At 31.9% G+C, this 11,713-nt stretch overlaps 1 protein-coding gene across 2 annotated transcripts in view; it reads right to left on the bottom strand.

Annotated features, from left to right (window-relative positions):
* Positions 1-364: 364 nt before the first annotated feature.
* Pdk (pyruvate dehydrogenase kinase) overlaps positions 365-11,713 on the bottom strand; it is an 85,212-nt gene continuing 73,863 nt past the window's right edge. The window contains exons 8-10 of one of the 2 annotated variants that reach the window (XR_015070030.1): positions 9,485-9,594; positions 8,004-8,965; positions 365-418 (exon numbers count right to left, since the gene is read on the bottom strand). Coding sequence is in view for 1 of the 2 variants with exons in the window: in XM_085942677.1 (XP_085798803.1) it covers positions 8,765-8,965; positions 9,485-9,594 (311 nt within the window). In the remaining variant the exon portion in view is untranslated. Of the gene's footprint in view, positions 419-7,035; positions 8,966-9,484; positions 9,595-11,713 lie in introns of those variants that run through there. The other variant, XM_085942677.1, reaches the window with a different exon arrangement.

Genomic DNA, 11,713 nt, shown 5'->3' with positions numbered 1-11,713 from the left:
TTTATTTAACTTTTGCAGTATTTTTAACAAGCTTAAAATTTAATGATAACAAACCGACTTTTACTTATTTAAAACATGCTACAAAATGTATTTTAAAACTCATGTTGACAAAAATCGACTTACGCAGTTTTACTTGAACATTACAGAAATAGTCTAAAATAAAAAGGTACAAAAGCACATGTAAATATAACGGATATTGAATAAAAAATGAAGAATTTAATTACCTTCAAATGTTATTTTTCACACTGGTAATTTGTTTTTTAGAAAAATTCTGTGGATATTGATTTGATTGTCATTGATTAAAAAAATGTTTATTGCAATTATTATTAAATGCTGTACTTGGAAGTAAAAAACCAGGTGTCGATTTTTAATGAAAATTTGTCAGGAAATGGTAAAAATATCTTGAAGAATCTACACTCTACAATGAAAATGGTGATGTGTGTCCAAAGTTTCAAAAAGTCAAAGTACAGATATCTACTTAAAATCATAAAAATAAATACATAAAATTGTAACAGAACAGATATGGTAAGTATTCTGTCAGTGACAAGAAAAATAGAATAATATAGAGAAAAAAAATAATTAAAATTTAACAATTGAGTTATGAGCCAAAACGGTTATTATAGTATGTTTTATTTATAAAATAGAAACACTTCCGGTTTAGTATTTATTCAGAGTTCACAGAGATTTAATCAATAATAACAGAGAATACTTAAAACGGTACACGAAAATAGATTAACATGACTCGCTCAACCAAATAACTAAATGAACTTGCCAAAGGATTAGTTCAGTTAAGGTAGGTATCACATTTGACAACTAGAAACCACACTTATCACTAGAAACGAATCTCGATAGTGTAAGGTGCTTAGATTCAAATTAGAGGACCTGTATGATCAAAAGGGTCAGAGCTAATCAGACTAAGCTGACTGACTGTAAGGCTGTGAGAGATAAAAATTACAGAGTTAACATAGAGTTAAATCCTCATCTGTCTACATAGCGCTTGCGGCGTCCAGTCAATGGGCAGCGCCATCTATAGGTCTCTTTTCGAAGTCACGCGGCTACATTATTTTATATGTTGCTCTCTCCTGAACAATTTTCTAATATGTGACAACTGCCATCTTACTTCTGACGTACAGAATGCGAATAGTTTAATGTTCCAATGTGACATCATTTAAAATCATAAGATGAGGTATTCTGTTAGTTTTCAAGTTGTTATACTTAATTCAGAAAGTTGACGAATCCGTTTACAATTCATAACATTTATAATACATGGTGTGTAACGGCAGGTTATTTACTACTAACCGTTATCTATTATTCGGACCATTAGCCGTGTCGTTATGTGCGTAGTTAATTAGTGAGACACACTATGCTGGATTGAAGATTGTAATATCAATCGTGAGTTTGCTGCCAAAAGTTGTTAAGTCGACAATTCAACAACAACAAGCACACAGAAATTAGCATTAAGTCTGATTTTAGATGGCATGTAAACCTTTCAATTGCAATTACTCCATAAGATGATTTCGAGACTTACCAACTTTTGACAGTAACACCAAGAATATCTAACTCGGATGGAATTGAGGAACTGTATGATGGGGGACAATGTGACATAGGTAATCGTGAAATGATCAACGATGTAACTTCGAACCTCTTTGCAATATGGAATTGAACTGTAATAATGATTATAAAATTATTCACATATAAAGCTAGTTCACAGATTCGCCACATTCAATTTTGGTATAGTATAATAAAATTATAACATTGCAATCCATGTGATGCATAATCGTCAGAGTAACTGCAATACTGCAAAAGAACCATTTTTGAAGGTGTTTCTTCTTCTTCTTTTCTTTTGACCATGTCCGATCCTAATAGGATCATATATGTGTTGCTACACGGGCTCGCTTTTACGGAATTCTATATAATATATAACTTTTGGTGTTTTAGGATCACAGGGCCTAACTACAAAAATACATATTTTGAGTAGTCATATTTTCTGGTGACACAAAGCACTATCTCGCACATATACCTATTTACAAGAAATAGTTGAGTACAGTGTACTTTATTTAATAAATTTCATAGTATTTGCGTTTATCTCAAAATTGAGTTATCATAGATAGGCTCCTGTGATCCTTAACATGGTTCATTGGTGGTATGGACTTTACATGTGACTTTTTTACGGCAACTACCTACTACGCACAGCGATTTCACGGTTAAACGATTGGTCGATTTAAAAATTTTAATACACCAATCCAACGCATCCATTGTGTCAATTTAAAAAAAAATGCGATAAAACTATATCATTTTAAAAACCCTTTCCCAGTATTGCCATTACAATAACAATATATAAACGAAATGTATTATTTTAAGAAGATAAATAAATATTCATACGCATTTAACCACGAGTAAATGAGAATAATGAGAATATAAAAAATATATTATTAAATAAAAAAATATTACAAGCGTAAAAATGGAATATTATCACAAAACTGACACATAAAAAATTGCGCACAATGAATTTTGCAAAAATCTCCTGATTTTCATTACAAAAACTACTGCAATTATTTTGGTTTGAATATTAAATTATTATATATCGCAGAAGCAACTAAAATAAACCACGTACAGCTCAAAATTCAGGAGACCACCAAGACAGTATTACAAATTATCATTAAAACAGAATGTCATTTAAAAACGTTATTTTTCAAAGAGCATATAGTTGACACATTTCTGCAACAAGCAACATTTAAATTATTTCATTTTACACTATTAAACACACACAAAGGTGTATAGACCACAGGTTGCATAGTTACTCTAAAATATTAATTAATTTCAATAATCTAAGAATATAAATGATATAGATTAACAACTAGATTTTCACAACACTAACCTATACATTATCTAGACATGAGTGATTTCGTGTGTTACAATAGTGTTACAAATGAACACAATACATTATATATTGTTTGTAATAAACATAGCCATTTTATTTATGTTATAAAATAAAAAAAACACAAATCGTCGCCGTAGATGTCAAGGGAGCCAAGCCACAAATTTGGCGAAAATGAGTAAAGTATACAAAAGCATTTAAAAATCATCAAAGATGCAGTGGTCAATGGATTTAGGCCACAAAACTCTTTTGACTACATTTTTTGTACATTTTAATATTCAGTGGTCAAGAGATATAACACACATAACTTCTAAGATACTATTTTTTTTAGTTATTTGTACAAAATAATAAAAAGATAATACCACAAAGTATATTCTATGTTGAAAGTTTCACCGTTATATCTTTAAAAACAAAAAAGTTCAATAAAAAAATGTTTGTCACACAAAATCATTGAGTGCCTGTTTCTCATCATTATGATTTTGTGGACTGGCTCCGTTGACATCTACGGCGACGAAATACAGTATAGTAATTTGAATACCGTTAATTCGATTTAATAATTATTTTATTAAGGAGATGTAATATTTTCAATAGTTGAGGTACCGAGGATCAAACGAGTATACGTGGCATTCAATTAAAACATGAGTTAGAACCGGTTTATCACCATATACCTATTTATTACAGTTTTCATGTTTTGTAATTCATAATTCAATAATTCATTAATTCATTTTTTTGTGAATTAAATAAATTAAAGCATGTGTTAATTTGTACCACTATTACCAACTTGACATCTTAAAAGGATATGTTAATTTTAAGAAATGTAACAAGTTTTCCGAATGTATTATAATGATTACATAAAAAAATACAATAAATAATTATATGGCAACGTACACAAGCATACGTTTAAAAGTAGAACATAATAAAACTACAATAATTTTAGAATAAAAAGGGAGTAAATTTAGGATATCGTCACCGATGATTACAACTCACTTCACATCGGATTTCTAGGTTAGGTTTCTACATTACGGCGTAAAATACTAATATTTGGGTGTGTATTAAAAAGACCTCACATATTTGGACAGCGCGGTGTACATATTGTATTACTGCTTTATGAAAAGTAAAGCTTGATACTAACTTCAAGAATCGAAAATCAGTGAATGGCAAAATCACTAAAATGTCAGGATAAGAAACGACTAAAATTCAATACGGCTTTGTGGTGGACTTTTCATGACAATCAGCTTGAGTCATCGAGCCTGTTGGTGCAATAAGAGCATAAAAGACAAATTTATTTTCCCTGATAGGATTAGCATCAGATTTTAAAAGGCCTTCAAAAATTCACTCATTGTCAAACTATTCTCCTATTGTGTAAAGAACTTAGTGCACAACGATAAGGAGAAACTACGCCTCAGTTTTAAGTGCAGGGATTCACATCTTCCCTTTCTCGCACTCCTGTAGTAAGCGTCACTGCTGCAATAAGAATCAAGTGATACGATGATGTTCCGAGGGCTTTCTTATTGTTAATTTGAAGAGGACGTTCAAGTAAGCTGGTTAAGGAAATAAACACAGGAATGGTTAATCCATCCACGTACACGATGTTTATCTTTTCACAACTAGATGCCTGCCGTATAGGAAGCAGTAGCGAATAGTGGAGGTAGGCAGTTAAGATTCGATATAAATCATCATCATCAGCCTGAATCTATGCACTGCTAGATGAAGGCCTCTTCAAGCTGCTTCCACTTCCACTCGGTACTGTGCGTTGCGTTGCCACGTACTTCCGCAAGACTTTATCATTTCATCGATCCAGCTGCCTCGAGATCTACCTTGCGGACGTTTTGTACCTCTTGGATACCATTGGATGACTAGTGATCCAGTGATATCCGACTAACAAAGTTTAATGTGCACTATTTATGGCGGATCTTAACAGCCAACCTCCACCCTTCGCCACTGATGAGTAGTGTGTTTATTGAATTTTAGTCATTGCCAAATCACAGACATTTCACTAGAATACATAAAAAGCAATTATTTTTAATCGTAGACTAAAAATCTAACATTCAACAAATTGCAACACTATATTATCAACGTTCAATTTTTATATTATCTCACGCAATCCATTCCTTATTTCCTTCCCGTCTCAGAATTGGATATAAACCTAGTTATGGCCATACAAAAAATATGTCTCAACCTGTCCTCGTTACGGATAATCTTAGATTACGTACTGACAAGTCATCAGGGAAGAGCGAGATTATTTCAATTACTATATTTTTATGTGCACTGTATAAATATTACACGCCACACAACCATCTTATAAGACCACTCTTTAGATATTACTATTTTTTTTTTATTAAAGAGCTATCTACTGCACTACTGATAACAACTTCTTATTAGGCTCATCAATATAGTTTAATATTTACTATGATTTCTATTCAGTTGTCTATGGTTTAAGGGGGAGTGTAGTGACTGCAGACATTTAATGACGGAATTACAAAACATGCAATTTACCTTTAAAAAACTGTTATGAAAAGTAAATAAATTACCATGTTTGATCCTAAAGTAAAAAGCATATTGGCCCACCGGAGAGTAGAGGTTGTACTAACAGATTTTTTTACGAAGAATAGTTGTTTGGTATTTGCTCATTCTAGAAGGTTGTTGTAGTCGATTAAATACAAATTGAAATATGACATGTCGCGAGCCTAATACTACACGGTTCTAAGTATTCATCCTTGAGGAAACAAACCCAGCAATGAAGTAGTATTCTATGCTGCCTCATTGTTACTTTTGTTTCGCTAAGGACAAACACTTAGAACCTTGTAGTTCTCCACTCGCGATGTGTTATTTTATTTGACCAGCTTGACGGCTTCGTATTTTTAAACAAAGACAGCCGTTCTACACACTGGGCCAATGTGAGTGCATTAACGGCTTTTATTAATATTATTATAACATATTATTTTATGATATTATTAGCATTAAAACGTAGATTGAAAAAGATGTTTTTGAATAATCCATAATTTTAATATTGTCTATTTTAAAAAACATCGATTATTCAAATAAAAATGTGTTTAATTTGATCTTTTTTATTTATATCTAATTGAGCTTCAGTATGGTCACAACAGCTGTCAATATCTTTGATCAGGCCCGCACTGACCTTTCTCCCTCCACATTATAAATTAAATTCAATAAAAATTTATTATGTGTTCTATTTTAATGAATAAAATGTCTTTCCACCAAGAATTGACAGTCAACACCATTAAAGTAATCCACGTCTTTTAATTAAAAAATTATCTATTTTTCTTTCTATTCTTTTTAGCTAGCGAACACATTGACTAATTTAAAACACTTTGAAATGTAAATTTTCAGTAGGTAAATTGTATTAAATTGATTATTTCATAATTCTGTCACTAGATGTCCCAAGGAGTAATACAATCTTCACTTTGTTTTAATACTGCAGTATGTATTATTCTATATTATTATACACACTGCCATCTATTAACCGATTGAACAATTAAAAGATAAAATAGTTTATTCAAAACAATATAGATGGCATTATCAATACAAAATGGTGAAATTGATGAGCACAGCAAATATTAATATGTAAATGAATATATTATTTTCTATTTTTAGGAATGCAAAATGTTTATCGTTAAAAGTCTGGGGTGTTTAATACGATTTAGCATGTTTGTGGTCTATTTGGCAGAGAAATTAACATCAGGATCGTTACGAATGGATAACTTTTATAAATCGAGCTTTGACTATACTAGAGGAAGCCTTGTTAAATTTTAATAATACAGCACTTGGTAACATTTCTAGAACGTTTTTAATATGTTAGAATTGACTGCCACAATCGTTATCTTTGGCAGTTGACATTTCGGTAATAGACATATCGTCGCTGTAGGATTGGTTTGTTGAATAGACCAAATGTTCAGGAGACGAAAAACAAATTTCATAATCCTATATTTAAATACACGGAGATATTTAAATTGTTATTTTTGCAGCATATGAATGATGTGTCCATTACCATTACAAAGTAATTTAAAGAAAAGGATGGTTGTAGTCCATTTAGATACAAAAAAAAATTCTGCATAAAAGGTCGATTTCGACAAAAACGGATATTCGACAAACCAATCCTATAGCGACGATATGACATTAAATTTATATGTTTTTTTGTGGTTGTTCATTTTAATATTCTAAACAATTTTAATTCGATGTATTTGAATATATTCACATTATAATGTGAGTATATTGGTTCAAAAGTCAAAAGTCATGTTTCGTGTTTCGAATTGGTGGAATATAATAATTATGGAAATTAATAAAATAATAACACCCAATCGTAAAAGTTTCAGCATTTTATCACGACAATAGTTTCACATTTTAATAGGTTATAGATTTGACCGTTTGAGTGAATGTATAATTGTGTTGAATTAGTTGGCCTTTGTGACCGGTGCAGATAATAATAGAGTGAAGCTTGTTAGAAATGAATTTGCAATACAAATTGCAGCTCATTAATCCATTCTTTCAGCTTCACTTTCATATATTTAGGCTCCACCTAGTAATAGAAGAAGCTCTTTCTAGAAGGTTTCCTTTCAAGTTTTTAGTGTATAACAGTAGTTTATTTAAATCTATTCATTATAATAAACTATTTTTTTTATTCAACGAATAATTCACAAGGTTTAAGAATGTAACATTCTTTTATTAAATATACATAATTTAAAAACACTTCCGAGAAATATATAATCATAAAATAGTTTATTAAATAATTAGCAAGTGCTAGTACGTTATAACAAAAATTTGGAGTGATTCTGATACCGATTAGTAAGGTAATTCAATACTTTGATTTAAAATACAAAAACCAAATGCCAATTAATAAGTAACGCAATTTAGAAAGCGCTTCAGAGAGTATTGTAAAAACTATTACATAGTTAACTTCGTCGCAATTAGATAAGACACGTATAGCTTAGTGGTCAGAGCACATGGACGTGTAGCCCAGGGGGCATAGGTTCGAATCCTGTTAGGTATAAGTGTTTTCAAATTATGTATGTTTTCTCATTATTTAGAAATAATGAAAAGCCACTGAATAATGCAAGCTAATTGATTGAACACAAAAAAAAATAATATAACCCATAACGGAGATTACATTATAATGAATTTTTTAATGATATATTTTGAACTGTTAGGATTTCATTTTGTTTGTGTATATATTATATATGTATATTTATAGACAAATAACTACATACCTATCTCACTAAAACATCTAAATACACAAAAAAATCCAAACTATAGGATCGTACAATCAATTTTTGGGCTGCCTCTGTCAATTTTAGCATTCCTATGTCGTTTATCGCAATCCTTTACGCTACAGGTTCCCAGATCGTGTTCATCAAGAGACTTGGGCATATCGCTGAATCCGTAGTGACCATAAAAATCCCTGTCAATCCCCAGACTTTGTTCCCTGCCGAGAATCGAAGATAGGACCTTCTGCTTGGCATGCACATCGGCACACGTCAAGGTGTTATCTTTCAAATGAACACAAGTAAAACCATCATCTTTACTATTACCGCAACCCAAAGTGAAATTTTTAGCGTCGATATTATCCAAATTTAAATCCCTCTTATCGAAATCTCTGTTTAAAAATACCTTAAGATTATCATAAGGTTCGATATCCTTCGAAGCGTCAGCCTTTTTCTTTATGACGCAACCGGCGTCCAACACCTGATTACCACTCTTAATATCATCGTTATCACTTACATATAATGTTGAAAAAGGAGCACCCGTCTTTTCATCGTCAGAAAGTCTATTTTCCTTCGAAAGCGTATCTTCGTTTCCTTCAAAATTACTACTAGAATCTATGCAATTCTCAGCGGTGTCTCCAGACTGTGTTCTGGAATATTCTAGGCACTATCTCTGCATGGATATGTCCCTATCGGAGTCCGGAGAAGTGTTGGCCCCACTCGGCTGAGGGGTATGATGTACGGAGTTCATTTTGGACTTGGATTGCAGTCTTCCTGACCAGTCTCCCATCTGTATGCTGGATCGGTAGAATTTGCTGGATGTCTTGTTGAACACTGGCAGCAGTTCGTTGGCCTCATTTGATAGAGCCTAAGAAATAACATAAAACACTATGATATATAATATGCAAGAAAAAAAATCATATTCTTTTATTATATTTTTTTGTTTTAAGCAAGGTTTAATTGAATTTTAAAAACGAACCAACACCATCTGCAATTTGCATTCTTATTTCAATGAAAACAATACAAATATCTGACAAAGTTTACTATACACTATTTAAGTCAGAATTCCACAGCCTGCTCCACCCTTCGCCACTGCCATCCATTCATAACAAATTTTACTTTCGGGGTTTATCTTGGCAATATCTGTACGTTTAATAATTTATGGATTTTATTATTTGAATGAATCTAAAAATGTGCTGAGTTCTTGACAGATGCGGGCGATGACAGTACAAAATTTGCAATGAATGAATCTGCAATGCACGACTCACGACTAATTTACTCACTAATCTTAGTAACGTTTCCTTCAGCTTCACTTTCAGATATTTAGGCTACGAAGATTTTCTGCTACCGCAATTTTTGATATCAAGAAAATAATGTAATAATTTACCTTCATATAGATGATGGCATCAGTGCCATACCCCTCGCAGGACATGAGGACCAGGTCACCTTGGAAATACCGGGCATACAGTCGAGAGATTGGCAGGCCGTATCCATAACCTAAAAAAATATTTTAAAAATCATCTCACGGAAAGTTTTTTATAACATGCATAATAATAAATGGATTATTTTAGTAGGTACATAAGATTTATTTGTATCCCTCACAATTATCAATATCATGGACTGTAACTGTAAGAGATTTGAATTACCGGGCATTGCGTGTAATGAAGAGAAAAAAAAACATAATATAAATATGCTCTTTACCGCATATTAAAGAGTTAAATACAATTTGCTAAAATAGCTAACTATGTAGATAGTCTCTTGATTGCAGTAGTGAAGGGTGGAGGTAGGCTGTTAAGATCCGACTTAAATAGTGTACATTAAACTTTGTTAGTCATACATATTTGGTTTCATTGAATTAAGACTACAAGACTACAAATTAAACCCTACCTAAACCAAACTGTAATAGATACAAAATATTATTCGATCTATAAAATATTCAAAATTATGTATGATTTGATGGTATAATTATAGATATTCTATAGATAAATGAGTATCTTTTGACTATTATTTTTATTATGGCTTGGTTTCGCAGTGTTTAAATTTTAAAAACTTAGTAACACCATCTGTAAATTGTAATCATAGTTCAATGAAAACAAATACGTATGACTGACAAAGTTTAATGTGCACTATTTATGGCGGATCTTAACAGCCTACCTCCACCCTTCACCACTGCTTGATTGATATGAGTTGCTTAGTCGCTAAATCCGCCTGTGGAGGTTTTTTTTTGAACTTCGAGTAAATCACATTTTGTCCATTTACAATGACATTGATGCTAGTAATGGTGACGTTTATATAGCGATTTTAATGTATGCTAAAAATCATGGTTTGAATCGCGACGTCTGATTGGTGGGTTATGGTTATGGAGCGGGTTTAGTAACCTTTTATTTATCCCAGAGCAGATTTGGTGACTCAAGTCAATTTTCAGTTTGATTTTTTGACAAAACAGGGCAGAATTTTAAAACTCGCATCTCGATAGGCTGGTAGACCTATCGATATCGTGTCCGGAAACTTGTAAATATGCAGTTCGCCATATCATACTTTACTGTGAAATGTATCGGAAATATATGACCGTATATTACAGACCATCCAACATCATTGGGTTGTATAGTACTGACATAAAATTCATGTCTAACTAATACACAGTTCTTGTCTATTTACACTTTACAGTAAGCCAGTAGTAAACAAATTGTTAAAATAGCTGATATACTGGATTATTTGTTAGGTTAGGTTAGGTTTTGATTCTTGAATTTATGAATTTTGCCAAAATCAACTATGAAAATTGAATTAAAATTCACATTGAATCTAATAAAATTGGAGACCCATATAGTATATGGTCATCTCTTCCTCTTAACTGTGCTACGGTGAAATGTTTTACGTACAATTTACATGTAAACATCGATATAGCACTTACGTACATTCAAAACTAATTTTATTATAAAATTGCACAAAGAGGGTTTGGCGACTAAGCGGCTCATATGTTAGTTTAATACGGAGCATTGTCACTATGGATATTTTTTCCGACCCCATAATTCTGGTGAATGTTAGTGGAATAATGGTACCTTTTATGAGATTTGAATATTTTTGAAGTGAAATTTTTTTACACACGGTGAACGAAAATTCCTGGGAGAGTGAATCTCGCTGATCTGTGACAAAAAACCGTCATGATTTACTCGTCAAAGGAAATAAAAATCAAAGACAGCAGGCCGGATCGATCCATGGATCTTTCGACAAGCAAGCGTGCACACTATCGATTGTATTATTTCAGCTATTAGACGAGTGACAGTTTTTATCTATTATAATTATTATTATCCTTCATCGATATAGAAGAAAGCTATTATTGTGGATGCAAACCAATGCATTATCGAATCTTTAAACATTAGTTTATGTTAGTATTAATAGATGGCAGTATACATTCCAATCAATAAATTACATTAAAACACTTAATATTACGACTGGTATCTACTGCAACTATTAATCTACATGTCTGAGACGGAGGGTAAAATAAAAAAAATCACTTTTGTCCTGTGTATTCTCCGCACACAGTTTTACAGTTTTTCAAATTACACTAGTTAGTTGACATGTTTTTTTTGTCAAAAATAAAAGTAATCCCGAAATC

This window comes from Rhyacophila brunnea, unplaced genomic scaffold, assembly GCF_057557595.1.
Source record: "Rhyacophila brunnea isolate RB1 unplaced genomic scaffold, BYU_Rbru_1.0 scaffold_15, whole genome shotgun sequence".
NCBI lineage: Eukaryota > Metazoa > Arthropoda > Insecta > Trichoptera > Rhyacophilidae > Rhyacophila > Rhyacophila brunnea.
Note: the sequence above shows the minus strand (reverse complement) of the source record. Positions and strands in the feature narration are given on the sequence as shown.